At 51.3% G+C, this 20,095-nt stretch overlaps 5 protein-coding genes across 5 annotated transcripts; 1 reads left to right on the forward strand and 4 right to left on the reverse strand.

The window, feature by feature from the left end:
• Positions 1-15: 15 nt before the first annotated feature.
• Positions 16-1,288, reverse strand: JDV02_008658 (uncharacterized protein). The gene is made up of 2 exons (XM_047990278.1): positions 592-1,288; positions 16-504 (listed from the first exon to the last, which is right to left on the reverse strand). The coding sequence occupies exons 1-2, from the start codon at positions 1,248-1,250 to the stop codon at positions 42-44; spliced, it is 1,122 nt and encodes a 373-aa protein (XP_047846285.1). The 5' UTR covers positions 1,251-1,288; the 3' UTR covers positions 16-41.
• A 794-nt stretch (positions 1,289-2,082) lies between these two features.
• On the reverse strand, positions 2,083-6,107 carry JDV02_008659 (uncharacterized protein). The gene is made up of 9 exons (XM_047990279.1): positions 5,878-6,107; positions 5,730-5,803; positions 5,387-5,658; positions 4,784-5,325; positions 4,062-4,712; positions 3,651-3,999; positions 3,093-3,593; positions 2,919-3,031; positions 2,083-2,857 (listed from the first exon to the last, which is right to left on the reverse strand). The coding sequence occupies exons 1-9, from the start codon at positions 6,075-6,077 to the stop codon at positions 2,239-2,241; spliced, it is 3,321 nt and encodes a 1,106-aa protein (XP_047846286.1). The 5' UTR covers positions 6,078-6,107; the 3' UTR covers positions 2,083-2,238.
• Positions 6,108-9,193: 3,086 nt separating this feature from the next.
• On the reverse strand, positions 9,194-9,538 carry JDV02_008660 (uncharacterized protein; the record flags this gene model as incomplete). Its single annotated transcript, XM_047990280.1, has 1 exon — positions 9,194-9,538. The coding sequence occupies one exon, from the start codon at positions 9,536-9,538 to the stop codon at positions 9,194-9,196; it is 345 nt and encodes a 114-aa protein (XP_047846287.1).
• Positions 9,539-13,878: 4,340 nt separating this feature from the next.
• On the reverse strand, positions 13,879-16,107 carry JDV02_008661 (uncharacterized protein; the record flags this gene model as incomplete). Its single annotated transcript, XM_047990281.1, has 2 exons — positions 13,879-15,065; positions 15,120-16,107. 2 exons carry the CDS (start codon positions 16,105-16,107, stop codon positions 13,879-13,881), a joined length of 2,175 nt encoding a protein of 724 aa, XP_047846288.1.
• Positions 16,108-16,995: 888 nt separating this feature from the next.
• Positions 16,996-17,211, forward strand: JDV02_008662 (uncharacterized protein; the record flags this gene model as incomplete). Its single annotated transcript, XM_047990282.1, has 1 exon — positions 16,996-17,211. The coding sequence occupies one exon, from the start codon at positions 16,996-16,998 to the stop codon at positions 17,209-17,211; it is 216 nt and encodes a 71-aa protein (XP_047846289.1).
• Positions 17,212-20,095: the final 2,884 nt, after the last annotated feature.

Here is a 20,095-nt window from a genome sequence, read left to right on the forward strand (position 1 = left end):
ATACAAAGAGATGAAGCATCGCAGCAGATCTTATGCTGTGTCTAAGGGAACTTGACCTTGGAGGTGTCGAGCGTGACGATGTAGCGCTTGCCAGCCGCCTCGGTGAGGCCGTAGAGCTTCTTGCCCCTCTTGTCGTAGCTCAGGTCCTCGGGGCTGGTCGGCAGCATGCCTTCGTTGTTGTGCGCGCCCTTGCCGGGGATCCAGCCCCAGAGATCGCCGGCCTTGGCGCCGTTGCTTCGAGAAATGTAGATCTTCTTGTCGGCCTGGACGGCGCCCTGGATGCGCAGGATGTTGACGCACGACGCCCACACGGCCTTGGCCGTCTTCTTGTCGGCGCCCGTCTTCAGGCCGCGGGTGCTGGCGTCGAGCTCGTATTGGACCAGGCGCTTGGGCTTCGCGTCCTCCTTTTGGTACTCGCCAACCATGAGGCGGTCGGGGGAGGCGGTGCGGTCGAGGGCGATGTACGAGAAGCGGAACTCGAACTTGGGCGTCCACTTGTACCAGCTGCGCCAACATCACGTTAGTACTATATCTTGGACCGCAAGCGCGGGACACCGTTGACTCTCTGTAAGCAAAAGGAAGAAAACCTACCGCTTCTGGGGAATGACGTATTTGTAGCCCGCGGCAGAGTACTTGCCGGCGCTGACCTTGCCGACCTTGTCACCGGAACCGACCTCCCAAATGTTGCTCATGTCGAAGACGCGGATGCCGTTGGAGGTGTCCACGACCCACAGCGTGTCGCCGTACCACATGATGCCGCCGGCGTGGATGCCGACGCCCTTGAAGTCGTCGTCGGCGGACGGGTACACGAGCAGCGCGTTGCGGTACTTGTTGGTCTTCTTGTCGACGAAGCTGATGCGCACCTGCTTGGCCGAGTCGCTGTACCAGCTCACCAACCAGCCGTCCTTGCCGTCGTAGGTGCCTGCCTCGAGGGCGTCGGCCGTCGACGAGATGCCCTGCGGCACCCACTTGCTGGTGTCCATGTCGTTGTAGTCCTTGGTCTTCTCCCACGACAGCTTGCCCGCCGAGCCGGCCATCTTGTGGTTGCCGTCGTTGAAGACGTCCGACACGTTGGCCCGCTTCTTGGCGTCGGTGAAGATCTTGGAGAGCGGCGCGAGGTGCTTGTTGACGCCCTGGTCGACGAGGACGAAGCTGCCGGCGTCCTTTTGCTCAGAGGCCTTGCACTTGCTCGGGTCGTCGGCGAGCGCGAGCGTGCTCGCCGCCAGGACGAAAAGGGCGGACAACTTCATGATCACGATGTATTTTCCTTAGACCGGGTGCATCAGGATGAGTTTTCTTTCAACAATGATCACCTTGGAAGCCGCAGTCGGCGCCTTTATATATCCCAACTCTTTAATTCCTTTGCAGCTAATTATAAACAGCCGCTGCAGGGGGGGAGGGGGCATTGAGGCGTTCAAGCAAAATCCGGGCAAAGAGCACGCGACCTTGCCTTCGTGCTGTCTGTCTGTCTACCCCCTGGGCTTTCGGACGAAAAACGGATCAAGAATAAAGAATAATCTTCCCGTGCGGTTGTCCCGACTTTGCGGTGGTGATGGGCAACAAACATGGCCGGGGGTGGCCAAAGGGTAATGCGGGCTTATGGCTTGTCCGACAATCCCAGCCACCCGCAGATCAGTGGCCCCAAGGTCGTGCGTGGAGGAGCTGAAGAGCCGCTCTGCAGATCCGGCGTGCCAAAAGCCCTGGGGCTCATTTCAGGGACAGAGGCGGGCTGGGCTCATGAGGATTGGATTGTCTGCAGAGCGCAGGGCTGACACGCACCGAATAGGAAAGCTATGCGGCTACTAACAGAGTTACTAGCTAACGTTATGACGCTGCGCTATTTTTGGCAACGCTACCAAGGACGCTTGTTGTTCAAGCGTTGCTATTAACTAACATTAGTCTCTGGCTGGTTGGTCTTGCAGGGGTCCTAAACTGCACGCGCGCTGTAGTTACTCTCTCAACGCTCGCGTCGCCGTCGCCGTGTTGACCTGGGAAACACAATGGCGATCGAGGCTACGCAGTCTGCGCCGTGAAGACTTTGTCCGTCAAGAAGAAAACTTCATGGTCATGTCGCATGTACCGGCCGCGGCGATTGTCTTGAATTGCTATTAATTTGGAGTTTCAACGTCAATGACTCGAATCAACAAGCCATTGGTCGCCGACATATACAGTAGATACGAAGTACATTTGAACAACAAAACTTGGACCAAGACGCGCGCGGTAGAGGCCTCGCGACGACTACCAGGCTGCTCTAGCAACCCAGCCCTTGGGGTATTTCCTCACCCAGAATCTCCTCGCCTCGTCAATCAGGATAATGTAGATGCCAAAAGCAAACGGCAGGAACCAGTACTCGACGGGCACCGCCGACGTCACGATGACCTCCTGGATGGCCGGCGGGTACAGCCACAGGAACGCCATGGCCAGCGCGAAGAGGATCGACGGAAACAGGTACAGGTTCTGGGTCTCCTTGTTGAAGAGGGGCGGGTGCTGGAAGATGCTGAGGCGGCGGGTGCGCGTCGCCATGAGGTTGAACCACTGCATGACCACGAGGTTGACAAAGTAGATGGACGACGCCTCGGTGAGCTTCTGGTTGTAGTAGTCAGGGTCCACGTAGTCGGGGACGACGCCGAAGCCGAACCACAGGTCCTTGAAAAGGATGCCGCTGCGCTGCAGGTACCAGTACGACATGGCGAACGAGGTGATGGTCTCGGTCATGCCGATGATGCCGTATGCCTGGAAAATGAGCTGCCAGTTGACGAGACGATCCTTCTTGACGTTGCGGGGACGGCGCAGGAGGACGTCGGCCTCGGGCTTCTCAAAGGACAGGATGGTGGCGGCCGCGCAGTCAGTGAAGCAGCTAAGAACGTTCGCGGTTAGCTCAGGTCTCTGCTGGAAGTTTTTCTATAACGTTCACATACCAGATGATGATCATGAGGAAAGAAGACAGGATCTGAGGAAGACCAAAGACGACGTTGGTGATGACGGGCCAGAACTCGGAGAAACTTCCAGCGGGAAGCAGGTAGGCAATGACCTAGGGTGTGTGTCAGTCGACCGAGCTACTCGAGCCTTCAAAATTTTGGGTGACTGTTTACCTTCTTCAAGTTGTCAAAAACCACACGGCCGTACTGCACCGCCATGACGACAGACGAGAACGTATCCAGAAGCACCATGTCGGCCGCCTCCATGGCAATGTCCGATCCGCTGCCCATGGAGATGCCCACATCAGCGGCCTTCAACGAGGGCGCATCGTTGACGCCATCGCCAGTCATGGCCACGACGTTGTTGTTCTGGAACTCGCGCACGATGCGAAGCTTTTGCTCAGGGGTCGTGCGCGCAAAGACAATCTCCTCGTACTCGGTCAGCAAGTGCCACTGGTGCTCGTTGAGAGTCGTGAGTTCAGGCCCGCTGATGACGATGGCGCCCCGAGAGAATGGCGACGAGTTGTCCTTGAGCTCGTCGGCCTCATCGGAGACGGAGGGAGAGCCAGCATCGGCGTATCGCTCGAGGTTGGCAACGCCGTCGACATTGACACAGGTGACGATGCCGGCCTCCCGAGAGATGGCCAGCGCAGTAAGAGCAAAGTCGCCAGTGACCTAGAATTCTTGTTAGCGAAAGCGTTCCCTAATACGCGGGGCACACTAGAAGCTCACCATGGCAATACGAATACCAGCTCCACGAAGCGTGGACACGACGTCGCGGATCTCAGGCCGCAGAGGGTCAACAATGGCAACCAACCCAACGAGAGTCAGGCCGGTCTTGGCATGCACCATCATTTCCTGCTCATACTCGACCGTCTCCGGAGCCGCCTTGACCATACCGGCCGGGATGACCTTCCTTGCCAACAGCAGGCATCGCTTGCCCTGAGACGAGTAGATGTTCTTGACGTGCTCGAGGGTCGCCGACACGTGCTCGTCGATATCGGCAAGCACACCAGAAGGAGTGAGATACTGCGTGCAGCGGCCGAGAAGAACGTCAGGCGCACCCTTCATCGTGAAAAGCCTGCAGGTGTCTTAGCAAAAGAATTCGAAACGAAGACAAGTAGGAGGAAGCAAGGATCGTACAAATCGTTTTCGCCAAAGCTGGCCGCCGCATCGGCGTGCAGAGTCTGGTTGAGCGCCTCCCTGCGAGCAATGTTGAAGCATCGAATCATGAACTTGTTCTTGCTGTTGAAGGCGAGCTCGAAAACGCGCTGCCAGCAGCCACGGAAGTAGCCAACGTTGCCCGGAGACAGCGACTCAGAGAAGCGCAGCACCGCAGAGTCCGTCGCATCGCCAAAAATGTTTCTCTTGTCGATGGAGACGTCAGCCTGCGCGGCGTCGAGCTCGGCAGCGTTGCAGAGAGCGGCGAGGGCGCCTAGCTGACCGAACGGGCCGAGCGCGTTGCCCTTTTCGCTCGACGCCATCTTTTCCTTGAGGTCCTTTACGGTCACGTTGTCGGTGCCGATGGAGCAGTCCGTCAGGGTCATTTTACCCTGGGTCAACGTGCCAGTCTTGTCGGAGCAGATGACGGAGACGGAGCCAAGTGTCTCGACGGTCTTGAGGGACTTGCAGAGAATCATGTTCTTCTTCATCATGTTGGCGGTGATGGTGAGACCGGCGGTAATGGCAATGGGAAGACCCTCAGGGATGAACGCGACAGCGACACTGACGCAGCTGACAATGAGGGCAGACACCGAGATGAAGTCGGGGTGATCGCGCCGCAGCCAAGCGCCCCTGTTTCCCAAGTCCCGTGTTAGCTGACACTCGGCCGCGTCAAGGACAGACAGACAGGAGATGATACATACCAAACAACCAGCACCACAATGATCATGGCAAACATGATGGCGCAGATGAAGAGGACAAAGTACAGGACCTCCCGTTCCAAGGTGGTCATCTTGGTCTTGGGCTCGCTCGTCAGGACCGCGATGCGGCCAAACACGGTACGGTCGCCAGTGGCCACGACAATACCAACGCCGGAGCCGATGATGCAGTGGGTGCCCTGGAGGCCGATATTGTGCGTCTCCAGATAGTTGACGTCGGTGTTCTTGACGGTGGCGGCTACGGGGCGCGATTCACCCGTGAGCACAGAGCGATCGAACTTGGCGTCGGAAGAGATTTGAATAAATCGAACGTCGGCGGGGAGCTTGTTTCCGGATTTGATGTGCACGACATCGCCCGGAACAAGCTCTTCGGCGGGGACGCTGACGACGTTGCTGTCCCGGACGACCTGGCACTGCTCGGGAAGCATGTCCTTGATGGAAGCCATGACACGGGACGTGGACCAGTCCTGGAACATGGCAAACGCGGCTTGAATAAAGAAGACGGCGAGTAGGACAATGGCAAGAGCCTGTTACTCGAGCGTTAGGCTTCTGCTGTCAGAGGAGAGAATCAAAGTGCATGCGACGTACCAGGTTGGCCAGAGCTGGCGCAGGCTCGCCGAGCGGCTTCCATGACACGAACACGAGGATACTGCCGACGAGGAGAATGCCACCAAATCCCTTGAAGAAGTAGCCGAAGATGGTCAAGGTGCGGTTTGTTTTGGGAGGCGATGGCGCGTTCCTGCCGTACTCCTGCTGCCTGCGCCTGACCTGGTCCCCCGAAAGGCCCGAGTCCGGAGTGGTGGTGAGTCTCTTTGCCACCTCCTCAGGGGTGATGGTGTGCCACTCAAGATCACTGAGGTCTATATAAAGACTTGTCAATGTCATACCCGGGCATGTGTGTATATGTTGGCTGCGTTCGTCGTCAACGTACCCTTGGCTGCAGAGCTGGCTGCTTTGACGGCCTCAACCCGGTCCTTGGCCTTGGATTCCTCGATCTGGAAGGAGCTATTGCGTAGCCGTCAGTGACAAATTTCCAGAAAAAACGACTTTGCTGCACCGATCGTCATCCATTGACTTACACCGTGCGGTACTGAATGGGCAGCGTCAGAGAAGGGTCGACCTGGCCTCTGGAGTGGATGCTGCGGATGGCGAGGGACTCGCGCGAGCCGCTCCGACTCTGGGGACGCGAGCGCGAGTCGCGACGGCCGCGGGCTTGCTCCTCGTCGCCCCAGCGGACTCGCTCAGCCGCCTGCGTCTCTACAACCTTCTCGGAAGACATGGTGGCGAGAGGGGGGGGCTGCAGAGATGGAGGAGGAGAGTGACAAGAGGAAGGGGGAAGGGGGCCGGGCGGGCGAGGGAACGGGAGACAACCCCGGGAGGCGAGCAGAACTGAGAAGAACCAAAGTGCGTCGACAAGGAGTCCATCAGCCAACCCGGGGGAGGGCTCTTATATCCTGACTGACAGAGGGCAATGAGGAGGGAGGGAGGCTACGGGAGTCTAGTTTCATCGCGGGCGCAGCTTGCGACGGGCGCGCGGGATGGAGCCGCCGTTTGCGCTGGCGCTGGCGCAGGGCGCTGGAAGAAACGGCATCACATGCGGTCACGGAGGAGGAGGAGGAGGAGGAGGGCGGTGATACTGCGGCGGGCCACAGACCCAACCAACAAGGAGCAGCGGCCACGAGCGCGGGTGGCATGGGGGGGGGCCAAGGTTGCAAGCTGGACTTCGGGGCAGGCTATGCAGAGCGACCCGACAATGACGACGGAGGAGGTGGCTAGCCAGTTTGGGGAGTGTATGTGTGTGTGTGTCCTGTCGTTGTGAAATTGCCTCGTCCGATCTGGCTGAGATGACTTGTAGTACGAGGCAGGCAAGTACACACGACGGCACAGGAACGCCAGAGACGTGTACTGTATTGTACTTTTGCTGCCGCCGCCGCTGCCACAGAAACGAAACGTGTACGAGGCGGGAAACGGGAAGCGGGGGGGTAGGTGGCAAGGGGGCAAAAAAAGGGCCAAGTGCGAAAGACGAAAAGAGGACGCAGGGCCGAGATGGGCAGTGCGTTTTTTCTTGGTCTCCTATAACAATTTTGGAGGTATCGATGTTGAAGGTGCGAGAGCCTGGCGGTATGAGCGATATACGTTGACGGGACTTGGCAGTCCAGGGCTGGGGAACCTTTCCCGCTGGACAGCCAGCCAGTCCCGGCACGGCACTGCGCTGAGAAAGGAAGGGGTCCATCAGAGATCAGCGGCGGTCATTGGGCCGATAGGTGAGGCAGGTAGGGGTCCGCCGCTCGGTTGCCTTCCGGGGGGCCGCCCTTTGTTGGCTGTCAGCCGCGCCGCCGCCGCCTGCGACAGCGAGATGCATCCTTTCTGGTTGGTACAGCCCTGCGCTGTACTGCACTACACTACCTAGGAACGGTACTGGTACTGCACTGCACTGCGCTGCACCGCACTGCACGAATGAACAAGAGGTCAAATCTCACCCCGTCAGCACAGCACAACCACAGCAGCGTCATCGGCGTCCGCGGGCCCATCCATCCCGTCCCTCCCCCTGCCATCCACTACTACTGACTGGCCCCGTCCGTATCATATCGTGTTGGGCCATGCAAGCTAGCCCGTCACTCCTCGCTTCTCATTCAGCCAATATTGGCTGTTTGGTGACCTCGAGGCCTCCCAGTCATTCACTCCCTCCAACGACGGCCGACAAAGTGAGGCATTTCGTGGATCGGGGTAGTTTTTTTCTGTCTCTTTCTTTCTCTCTTTCGTCCCTTTACCCTTTTTCGCTCTCCCTGTCCGCTCGTTAGTTTGCCCACCTGCCTTTGTCCGCAGGCGAGCTGAGAATTTTTCCTCCCCCGGAACAGACCAGTAGTTATGGAATCGTCGTCGCTCAATGCCTTAGAACGAGGAAGTACTAAGCCTCTACCCACTCACAGGTAGGGGAAGAGGACAGGCAACGACGGACGGCGGGACTGCCGTCGGAGCTGAAGATGCGTTTTCTTTTCTCCATGCAGTAAGCCGCGTTCAATGTCACTACAGGGCCCGAGACATTGCCTCGAGACCAGCGGGTAGGTGGTGCGCTTATTGGAAAAACCATGCCGCCATCGTCATGTGGCAGGGTAGTAACGTTAGTAGCCATCGGGGGCAGTGCGTACATAGGTACGAAGTACAGCGTTGCTTTTACCGTATTTGGCTAGGTAAGGTAATGTGCGAAGTTGTTCCCTCATTGAAACTCGTCGTCGTCGTCGTCGTTGTCGCGCTGCCCACGCCATGAGCTGGCTTTTGTCATGCATGACCATTCGAGAATCCGACGAAAGCGCGCGCGCCTCGTCGTCCCTGGCGCGCCCGAACCAACCACTCTCTCGTTCACGCCTCGTAGCTCCAGTCCTGTCGTCAAACCCTCAAAGGGCGGCTCGCATGCATCTCGACGGACATTAGGTTCTGCCGCGGCTGGCATCCGGTAGCACAGCATCAGGCTTATCAGTAAGACACGGCTACTGTTGTTGGTTGTACTTTCGTGCAACGGAGGGCTCAGAGCTGTGAACCGCTCGACCGCTGTTGCACTGCATGGGGCTGAGTGCTGCCCCCCCTCCCCTCCCTGATCTACCGCCGCGATGTCATGGCGACGGTTGCATCTTGCCATGCGACTGGTGGACCCCTGGTCAACCTTGTTCGTCGTCGCGTGCCGCCCGCGTGTCCCGACAGCTGCTGGTGCAAGACAAGCAACAACATCCCCAACTCAGCAAGGGCACGCACGGTCCACGTTGGGGCAGTCGCACGACGACCACGACGATGGGGCTCCATGTCCCTGCCGCCGAGGTCTGGCCTCATTCGTGCATGTACGGACGAGCTATGAGGTATGTGCTGCAGAGTCCTCGGTCCATCGTACTTTGTACATTGTGCTTTGTACATGAATGTTTCCACATGGCGACTATGTTGCACGATGCTGCAAGTACAGTACGAGATTGCAGGTTCTCTTCCAGGTTCTCGCTGGTGGGTATCGCCCTTGCTCGTCCCGTCAATCGTGATCCCGAATCGCGGCTAGTGCTCGACGGGCAGGAGGCGGCCAACGTTCCCGACCTCTGTTGTTGACACTTGACGGTCTGTCACTCGTCGTGAGCCCCTCATTCGAATAGTAGTATCAAAATTCCCGCAAAGACCACGCGCCATCATACTAGTGCTTGTTGCACACAAGCTTTTCGCCGGCCCGGCTCTACGGGGCGGCAGGGGGGATCGGCTCTCGCGCTTGCGCTGGCGCCGTGGCATGTTGGAGCGGCGCAGGGGGTTCCGTAACAAGGGCCGCATGTATCGTCGCGGCCCGGCCGAGTGGAGTGGATGTGAGATATATATATACCAAGTTTGAGCAGCAGCTTTTTCTTCGTTGGCCCACCTGGTCAGCTTTCACGGCCCTTTGCGGCCAGGTTTGCAAATTTTCTCGGCCGGTACGCTCGCTGAGACCCGGTCGTACTGTACTGTTGTGCTACGTGCCTGTTCCAAGTTTCCGGCCTTTTTCTTCTTCTTCGTTTTCAGGGCCATGCTGTCCTCTGCGGTCAGAGCTTGCATGAACCCGTCAGACAGGGCGTTGGCGTACCGCATCGTAGTCGTATCCTTCTCGGGCCAGATACCCACGCCACCGAGATATTCCGCAATATGCGCCAGGTTGTACAAGCCTATCCACAACGGCAGGATAGTCTGGGAAACGCCGGTACTGCTGCGCGTGGAAGTCAAGCGACCAGATATTGTCATGATGGGGTGGGGGTTTCGCGACAGGATGGCTTCACGGTAACGCTTTTACGCCGCCGTTATGGACGGACAGAATGATAATTGCCAGTGTGCGACGGATAAGTCGGTTCACATACAGCCAGCTCTCTCGATTCGCAGTCGTCTGCTTTTCTATAAGCTCATGATGAGTCGGCTCGCGCGCTGCATCATCGCCGCGCTCCGACCCGCTTGTACCTTCCAGAACACTTTTGACTGTTGGTGAGTTTGAGCACAGTCGCCAGAGCCCTTGCCATCCCTCGCGCTATGCGCTCGTCACATTCGACCGCGCTTTTGAGGTTGCCCCAGCGCCGCCGGCATATTCTTCGAACACGTGGCGTGGCGAGGTCCTTGATTTGCTTCTCGGGCGGCGCGAGGTCGGGGACGATAGGCCAGACACTTTGACGGAATGGACTCGAGGGGAGTGCGCAGTCTCGGGGAAATGCCGTGGACATTCCAGGAAACTTCGGTCGACTGCATGTCCACAGGCGCCTGAGAATCCCAGAGTACCTTACTTGGCAGAACTCTGCGCTTCGTGTCAACAGCGGGCGAAAGATGGCACCGGAGATGAGACGCAGCTAGAGGCATAACATTTGCCACAACCTGCCGTCGCCGCGGACGCTGGCACGAGAATTGGGAGGCCGGGATGCGTTCCTCCAATTGCGTTTCCGTAGACTGAACGAGAGTGCACAACTCACGTCGAGTACTTGCAGAACGGCGCTCCCAAGGCATGCGTCCCTGACAGTGTAATCGCCGGCGCATTGGACGATACTATGTACTACTGCTCGCGTCTCGTCCGAGTACACTTATGTGAGGCATGCATGGTAGGTGGTAAAATGCTGCCTAAGACTATGATGGCGGATCATTACGCTCAATCGGCTTCTTCATCTGGCAATGGGACCCCAGAGCCCCGTTCGCATTCCGCGGCGAAGTGAGTAGCTCGGGATCTTGCGCAAGATCTTGATCCCAGTCATACCTGGCCATACTTGGCGTCGTGATAAACTCAGTGGCATCGCCCCAGATCCGCATAGCTGCGTCGGTAAAGTCAGGCTCGAGGATTCCGTGCCGTTGTATTAGTCTCGGTATTGGTATCGCACTCCTAGCCTTTGCCCACGTCGGAGACGCGCTGTACCTCGCCGTGGCGGGCAAGAGAAGCGCATACATGTAGTGAACGTCCATTGAGGAAGCTCCTGGAGCAGAGTGAGACTCGTCGAGACATGCACGATGTATACTCTGTGGCGCAATCGGTCAGGAACAACACGTGTTCTTGCGTGCAATAGTTGTGTACCGGGAGACGCCCGACTTGGTGAGGGCGGCTCAAGTTCTGTCAGAACGGCAACAAGTCCTATAACCCTGCTGCAGAATACAACACCGTTGTGGTCGGCACCTGGTCTGGAAACGTTCAAGATTACAAGGTGAAACCAAACAGACCTAATCTATGTTTCTTGGCATAGGCAACCATTATGAAGCGGCCTAGCAGCAGGATCAGACCCGAGCAGGCTCAGCCCTATGTCAATGTTCTATTGCACTCTATCACCGGCAGAAGCCGAAGAAGAGGCTTTGCCTTAGGGCTTAATAATGACAGCTGCACGATGCATAGTGTATCTATCAACTAAGTAAAGCAAAAAATAACCCCCTTACTTTACTTAATTAATAGTAACCCATTACTTTACTTAGTTTACTTAATCGTAAGGCCTTACTTTACTTAGTTAGTCGGTATTGCTTAACTTTTACTATAGCATTCTAAATTTAATATCCTATATATTAATAGATATTACTTACCTAACTATATAAATATACCCGATCGAAGTAAATACTTTTAGTATTTAATAATTACTACTATATTTAAATTAAGGTAATTACGCTTATCTATAATAATATTTTTCGTCTTAGAAAAAATATATTTATATTTAATATTTATCGCTAAGTAATTAAATAAGTTAAAGGCTATTTTAGATAAGATTAAGTAATTTAATATATAATATACTTATTATTTTAAAGGGTCCTTAACTTTTAGATTAGCTTTTATAATCTTAGCTATAAACTTATTAAGCTTAAATATAAATTTAGCCTATTTCTTTTTATATATATTTAATATAATAACTATAATAAGCCTTTAACGATACTTATAAGTTTATTAAAGTAAATTAAGGGGTCTTATATTATTAGCTACTTTATTACCGTTTTCTTCCTTTTATATCTATTATAGTCTCTCTATTATATCCTTATCTATAGCTACTTCCTTATACTTTATATACGTCTCTTATATAACTCTCTTTACTTTATTAACTTATTACTTATTATAGCTTTATTTAAGTTTAAAGTATATAAATTTATTTACCGGATATAGCGCTATTATATATTAATATATAGGTATAGTATCTATAAGACTAAAATATTCTTTAAGTTTAATATATATAGCGTTAATAATATAGGAATAATAAGTAAATATTATATTAAGGTAGTTATTAATAAACTTTCCTACTTTTTATAGCTTCTTAAAGAGGATATTAAGTAACTTAATTATTTTATAAAGGGAACTATAAGATCTTTTTAGGCTAGCCTTATTTACTTAACCTTTTATATACTTTATTAACTCTTTAAAGGGCTTTAAAATAATAAGGAAGTAGTTTAGGTTAATTTAATCTTAAAGAGTAAGGATATCTTATAAGATATTATATCCTTTATTAATATAATTATAATTAAAAAAAAAGAGATTAATAATATAATAGAGTTTTAAAGCTCTTTTAATTATTATATAAGTAAAGTTCTAATAAATCTTATTATCGATTAAGACTCTAATATAGAGTTAATTAATACTACCCTTATTATATACTTATAAAATATACCGCTTTAATTACTTTCGTTATTAATCTATTTAGTTAATCTATATATAGAAATTATAAAGCTTACTAATAAAACTTTACTTCCTCTATATCTTAAATCACTTATTATTAAATACCTTATAGAGCTATCTCTTTAGCTTATTAATACCCTTTTTAAAAAAAAGCGCTTTAACGATTAAATTTAATATATATCTAATATATTAAAGATAACTTTAATAATCGATAATAAAGTACCTTTTCGCTAACTTATAAATATATATATTATTATTACTTATATTATCTATTATAAAGAAGCTAATAGTAATAGCTATATTATAATATTCGATAATTATTAATAAGACTTTTATAATATTCTTATTAAAGTATAGGCCCTTTAGTAATAAAAGGTCTAAAAGAGCTATTTAGAGATTATAGTTTTTATCTAAGAAGTAAATAATAATAGTTAAGTAATTAGTCCCTTCTTTAAATATTTATATATTAGCTAAGAGATAAATCTTATTATTAACGTAATAAAGCTATTCCTTTAATTAAATATACCTTTTAATATTATTAAATTACTTCTCTTTAATTTAGCTATTAAGCGTTAATAAGCTCTTAGGTATAATCTTATCGCTATCCTTTAGATATATCGCGAAAATATTATATATATAGTAATAAATTACTTAGCGAAAGCTAAGATTAAGATTAATTACTTAATCCGCGAAATTAATTCTAAATTAAAGGTCGTTAAATACTATATATTAGCCCTTAAGATATAATACCGGCTTTATAACCCCTTAAGCTATATTAAAAGGGTTAGACTTTATTACTTTATAGCTAAATTTTTTTAATTTATAATAATACTTTAAGTAATAAATAATATTAATTATACTCTTACTAATAAATAATATAGTCTTATAATAGCCGCTATAATAATAATACTTATAAAGCTAATATTTATTATCCCTATCTATAATAAATTATATATTATACTTATAGATTATTAATAATTAAGCCTTTAAGTTAATAATATACTTATAAGGCTAACGATATTAAATAAATAGTATAGGCTTCTTATTATAGCGAATTTTCTCTTACTCTATAAGGAAAGTATATTAAAATACCTTTAATAAGTCTCGGTCGTAAGAAATAAGCTTAATAATAGGTATATCGATAGGTAAATTAATTAAGGTCGAAATACGGTTCGGGAAGCTTAATTAAGTAAAGTCGGTCGGCTTAAAGGAGGTCTTAAAGGGTATAGCTTATCTATAGCTACTATTAAGCCGAAAGAATAAAGGTAAAGGTATAGTTAATTTAGGAGATAGCTAACGCTAGATATTATAGGACCTTAATGAAAGTTCGTCTATCGATACTTAACTAAAAAAGGGGTTATAGTAAATTAGTCGAGTAACTTAAAGTTAACCCGAGTAAGATAAATCTACTTACCTTTAGTTAGTCGGAGGATAGCTTACTCGTAGTTACTCGTTACGTAATTAACCAATCTCAAGCAATTAAGTAAGGTAACTTAGTTAATGGACACCCTGCCCCCGGCAATCCAGCCAACGCGGCCAGTTCAAGCATGTGAAGTGGACGATACGCAAGAGTAGCCGCCGAAAGCACGAGCCGACAGAATTCTGGGTCTCTCCTTTTCAGCTGCTGAATCTGCTTTATCATTCGTCCGTATAGCTCTTCCAAGCCCGACGGCATCTCCCTGAGCACGTCTAGCACGTCCCAGCTTGCGACCTTCTGAAGCTCCTGAATGACGAGGGCCACCCAGAGAAATGTGCCGTCGGCCTTCCGCCGCAGTACCTCTGCTACTTTATGTCGAAGTTCGTCATCATCTTGCAGTGACACGAGCCGGGACACCCTCTCGTCTATATACGAACCGACGGCAAGCGATACGTGCTCCGCGTTAGCTTTTAACTCGAGTTCCAGTCTTGTTTGCGAGCCGTCGAGCTTCAGCTGTTGCTCAATGTCGGGCCTGTTGCGGCTGGAGACAATCCACTTGACGCGAGAAGCAGACGCATTCTGAACGATAAGCTTCAAAAGCTGCTGCAGGCCAGTCTCACACTCGTCGAGTGCGTCGATGACGACGTACGTCCTCGCTAGGCTGGAGTCTTGCAGCATACCTCTGAGGACGTCGGACAGGGCAAAGAACGCGTTGCCATCGCTAAAAAGCTTAGGGCCTGAGTGTTCGTATTTCTCTCGCAGATGCGTGGAGAGATGTTGGTTTTGGACGGCGAGGAGGAAGATCAGCCCTCTTAGCACCGCAGTCGCGCTGTGAAGGTTCAAGTCCGTGCCTTGCAAGAAGAAATACGAGAGGGCGGCTGGTCGTGAAGTCGATAGTTCTGTCTGCTTAGTCTGGACCGGCAGTCGCTCCAATTCCTCAACAATGCCCATCAGAAGCATGGTCTTTCCTTTGCCCGGGTCGCCTTTGATCCAGAGCAGCCGGCTCTGGTCGTCGTTTCGCCACCGTCGGAAGTCGGGGTGGTCGAGGATCCATTTGTACGAGCCCCCTAGCAGGCCGCCCTTGGTGTCTTTGATTCGCTCTTTGTCATAGCGGGGATCGGTCAATCGTAGATCCTTCAAACAACTGTCGTCCGCCACGACGTTGTTGATCATGATGTCCCTAATGGTCCCGCTGTTGGCTCCTACTTGAACAACCTGACTGTGATTGCCCCCTTGAAGCCCTGGACAAAGTGTTAGTACGGATTACTTGGGTCAATCTAAGACATCGGAAATACCAGACAAGATGATGTCGCCGATCCTCTTCTCCGCCTCAACTCTATGTGGAAGAATATGGCAGAGAAGGTCTTTCGCGTACGCAGCTGCCGTCATTGCCGCATATCCTTGCCACTCCTTGTTCTTATGCGAGTCCGAGTAGTCGCATATACCGCGGACAACCAGGCACGGAAAGTGATTCATCAGTCCTGCCGCTTCCATCTCGAAACATAAGACGTCCTTGTCGACTGCTAACTTGTCCCGAACAGTTGCGTCCTTCATCAAAGTATTTGCAGAGGCGATCAGCCCGTAGTGAATTACCGGGCTACCTTCATCGTCGCCACGCTCAGGTCGGGCTACCAAATGTCCCGGATCATTGCCGCACACGTCATTGCACGTTTCAGATGAGTTCTGCTGGTGGAGGTACGTAGACTGATATAGCCTGTCGCTGGTGCAGTCCGGTCGATCGTATTTCTTTCGCTGTTTAATGTTCTCTAAGGCTGCATCGACTTTGGCGTACAGTTGATGACCGGTTCTGTCATAGGTAGCATCCAGCGCGCTCACCGCTGTCAAAATCGATGGTGGCGCTTGGTTCAAGTGACCCGTTGTCACAAAGTCCTGATTCTGGATTGTTTTGCCGTAGTCGTACTGAAAGACTCCGCCTTTCTCGCCGGAACGGCTCCCAACCACGATGTCGCCGAGACGTATGTCGTGCTTGGGGCTGGGGGCTCCGCCACCAATGCCAACCATGAGACCGACACGCACGTTAGGGAAACTGTGCACCATGTCGCTTGCAACGGTGGCCGCTGCGGTCGTGCCGTACTCCGACTTTGGCAGGACAGCAATCACGACATTGTGACCCCCAATCTTTCCAAGCACGTAGCTGTTGTTGTCATTTTGGGGTAAATTGTCGGGTCGTCCGTGTTCTTCTTCGAGAAAGGCTTGAGCAGCGACGAACTCCGTGGTGATGGCGCAAATCCAGCCAACGGTGTAATCTCGGGGGTTGGGCATGATCGTGATCTTCGTGGTCGTAGCGGAAGTACGATGCAAGTTGCGGCGGACCGGGAGGACCTGAAGTCTGTGGATATGCCGAGCGGACGACAAGGGTGGTAATGGGAAGCTCAAGAGCGGTCTCAGGTGACGATGGCGATGGCAGGCGTGCCCAGGTTGCGCAGCCTTACGGTTGAGGAGGGACAGCAATGATCACTCTTGGATGCAACAGTGAGATTTCATGGGTATGAATTCTGCGAGGGGAATGCGCCTAATTATTCGGTGAGGTGTGGGGATCAGATTAGCCGCCACTGCAACGACCGCTCCCAAGTAAAATGAACGCCATTGGGTCGCTCTACACACAACATAATTCAGCTGGGAAGCAGCGCGGCTCCAGAGTCAACTGGATTGGTCGAGCGGCCACAACATGCAAATGTCCATCCGAGTTGCTTGGTCCCTTGCCTCTGACCGCAAGGTTGAGAGCATTGTGTGTAGCGGGGGCACCCCGCAGCAGAGTATCCGTGCCATGTTCCGGCAGGGTCAGGATTTCTTGACTCCACGCATTCCCGTCCGTTCCACGAACCTAACCACAATTATTAAATCGCACAGTATCTTGATCTATCACTCACGCTGCTCTCCGCGTCTTCCACGCGTAATCTGAAATGCCACTTAGAGGGTCCATCCATACAGTACAACGCCAATGCCCGCTTTTGATCCCCGTGACGAGGTCTGCCTCGGAGTTGCTGTTGACCACCGGATTTTACGGCTCTTCAATACGGTGCACCCTCCGGGACAAGCACAGCCGGCACACCTGGCACGCATGTTGGACCTCTTCAGGATTATGGGCGCGAACTGAAGTGTTCCGAAGCCGAAGTGAAGTTCACGAGCGAACTCGCTAGGCCGTCCACAATGGGTGGCATCGTCGTGGTCCTTCGGCAGCCCCGTGACGACCATCCCTTCCACGAGGGTATCGACGCAGTAATCGACGACTGCGCCAGGCTCCGGGCTCTCGATGACGTTTTCCGCAATGATTCCCGCGGGTCGATTGACATCCGCAAGCACGTCTCGATCATCGACCTTCTACCCTTCACCGGTACTGGCGCGGGAGAGCAAGATGGGCCATGACGAGCTTGTGCGGGCGTTCCAGGCCAGTACTGAGGCCGTTTGCGGCAAGAAGCCCGATATTGTACTATGCGCTGGGCGGTTTTACAATAAGTACGAACAACAGAAGGGCCAGACCAGGAATCTTGAGAGCCTTGGAGTTGGCTTCGTGTACCCTATCCCTAAGGCGGATCTGCATGGCGACACGGCAGGCATCATCCAAGCGTATGTCGTGGCTATCTTGTGGACGTGGAAAGTGCCGTGCCCTGTATTGGACCTGGAAGAACCTCGGTTTGTCCTGGTACCACGTGTCGCGACCGTGGTTCGTACGCACCTCCCCGCCGACGTCGCTGTTGAACGTGACCATAATGTACCGGCCGATCGTTTATTCCGGGCTGTTATCGAACTGCGTAGCGAAGGCAATGATTGCATGCTTGCATGCCTGAGGAATCCCTTCGGCGCATGGCTCTATGATCCGACTTCGAAAGTCGTGCCTTCCCCTTGTCATCTTTGCTTAACGGCTTCTTGGGAGTTCGGCTAAGAGTGAAATTTCGATAGACCCTTAGCCCAAATCTAGGATATATTGCTTAAACTAGGGCTAGTAAAATGAAGCCGACTAGTCTTTTAAGTACTCGAGAAAGGCGGATATTCGGTAAATACCTAACGCAGAGTTAGTTCGCCCGATAGGCTTATATAGCCATAGAATCTTTAGATCATAGATTAGCTACGTATATGCAATCTACATTGCGGGCAATTACCTACCGTTCTCAACGACGGCTTACCCTATAGATCAACTATCTCGGGTGAAGTTACAACGTAGTACCACTCATGGCCCTGGGAGTATATGCTATATAGAGCGCCTAGTTTCCGCAAGGACGTTTCAACATATTACATAGTATCCTCGCTCTCGATAAACACCCCTTAAGTCGAGCCTGATATTATTTCGGCAGCGCGGTTACGTATTATCTTCTATAAGAACGATCGCAATATTTTCCAGTGGCCCGCTTGCTACATAGCCATCTATAGCACGGCACTATCAAAATCATTGCCGGATCGTTTTATCTCTAGGCTAACGGTGGTTAGATAACCGCGCAGAGCCGTATACGAAGTATAGTTTATGCTCGTCTCCGGGAAATTTTATCGAAGGGCGTCTATCTTCTCGGCATAGTATAGCTCGGTCGAAGGATTAATATAAATGCAAAGGTCAATTCGCCTATCTAGTGCTACTACGGGTAGATACTGGCGAATAATAGGTGCGGTTATGCTATAGTTCGATGAATGATTAGCCTAAGTTTAAAGAGAGCATATAGGATTAGCATACTAAAGGGTGAAGTCGATAAGCTATGGCTATTCAACGTAGTTCGGTCTCCAGAAAACTTTCTTCAGTAAAGCAGTATAAACTTCGGCGTTCTAAACTAGCTCGTCGTAATCCATCTCAAAACAGCGTTAGGCGTCCAATTCAATTTCCCGAACATCCTCGGGCATAAGCCTACTACCTTCATGCGCGGAAGCAGCGAAAACGGTCAAATTAAGGTCGAATAACTCTCGGAAAGAATCGAAGATTGCCAGACTAGACGTTAGCGACAGTACACTTTTGCACCTTTCAAGCTAACGAATCTTCAAGAGTGCGCCCCTAATTGTTATAGGCAAACCTAGACTTTGCAGGCTTAGTTACCGCCTAATAATGCCCTCTTCAGCGATATCAAGGGACGATAGCTTACGATAGGACGACGACGCTTAGGAGCTCGACCGGAGACTCGCCGATGATTTTAACGGCGACGAGGATATAGATCTGGCTAGAGGATTTATTATTGCGGCTCGCGGCGTCTTATCATCATCGTTAGGTCTCCTCCTCTTTATTAGTGTCGAAGGATCAGCCATATGGCTGCCTTCCGACTCGGGCGTTAAAGGATACGGTCGTTTATATTGTCGAGGGCGATTAGTGTCGCAAGAGGTGCTATCGTAGCCGCAAGAGGGTATTTCATTCATCCATTTGACGATATCGGTCATGGCGTGCACAGCACAAATGGCCAGGTGATGTATAAGTACGTCTTGGATGCTCAAGTTCCTTAACTTACTGGGGTTTTCCGTGAGCTAAGGCATATGGGTCGCCAAGGCAACGACCAATTAGAGCGCCCCACTATATGCCCCGCACAACCAGCGCCTGTGCCACCTCGCGGTCCGGTCGCGCCAAGAAACAAATTCAAAGGCGACCTGAATTGGCTCGGTGCTCCTTCTGCGTCCCCTTCCTTAGATATGTGAATTGCTTCGCGCAGCTTCAGCCGCGTTCCGTTACGCTATGTTATGATAAGATCCCTCTCTCAAGTAAGGATCCTACACGGCTAGATATACCAAGCCAATGAATCTACCGTGAAAGTCGACAAGTAGAGCCGACCGCGGTTTCACTGTCCACTCACAGGCCGCTGAGTGGGATCGACCGCATTTTCGCGTCTAATTAGTATCACCGAGCGCTGCCAGCTCGCCCACGGGACGAAATCCACGACCGGCTGGCTTCCCTCATCTCTTAACCCCTAACAGCCCGGCGACAGACGTAGGGCAATTGCATCGCACTCACGCCTCTAAAATGACGAATAATGATGCGCATTCGGGTAAAAAATGACACATGTAAATATGCTATTCTTTTCCCGGCGTCTGCATGCCTGTTGCGTCTCACATTGCGCATGGCAAATCTGCCTACAGTACCACGCCGCCCCGAGATTTCGCCAAGTGGCACGTATCTCTATCCCACCCCGAATCTCACCACAGACATCCGTCCACGCCAACGGCACGGGCATGCCACCGCGCGCCACGGTCGCGTCTGACGCGGGCCACTGCATAACAAGCGACGCCAGAACGGCTGTGCTCGTGATGTGCTTAGGATGAGAAGGCGACTTTCGTGCATCTCAAG

Source organism: Purpureocillium takamizusanense, chromosome 8 (assembly GCF_022605165.1).
Source record: "Purpureocillium takamizusanense chromosome 8, complete sequence".
Lineage (NCBI taxonomy): Eukaryota > Fungi > Ascomycota > Sordariomycetes > Hypocreales > Ophiocordycipitaceae > Purpureocillium > Purpureocillium takamizusanense.

Coding starts and splice junctions, on each gene's coding strand:
- JDV02_008658 (XM_047990278.1), bottom strand. CDS start 1,250: ATGAAGTTGTCCGCCCTTTTCGTCCTGGCGGCGAGCACGCTCGCGCTC. Junction 505..591: donor TACGTCATTCCCCAGAAGCG/GTAGGTTTTCTT, acceptor ATGTTGGCGCAG/CTGGTACAAGTGGACGCCCA.
- JDV02_008659 (XM_047990279.1), bottom strand. CDS start 6,077: ATGTCTTCCGAGAAGGTTGTAGAGACGCAGGCGGCTGAGCGAGTCCGC. Junction 4,000..4,061: donor AGCTTTGGCGAAAACGATTT/GTACGATCCTTG, acceptor AGACACCTGCAG/GCTTTTCACGATGAAGGGTG. Junction 3,594..3,650: donor CTGGTATTCGTATTGCCATG/GTGAGCTTCTAG, acceptor CAAGAATTCTAG/GTCACTGGCGACTTTGCTCT.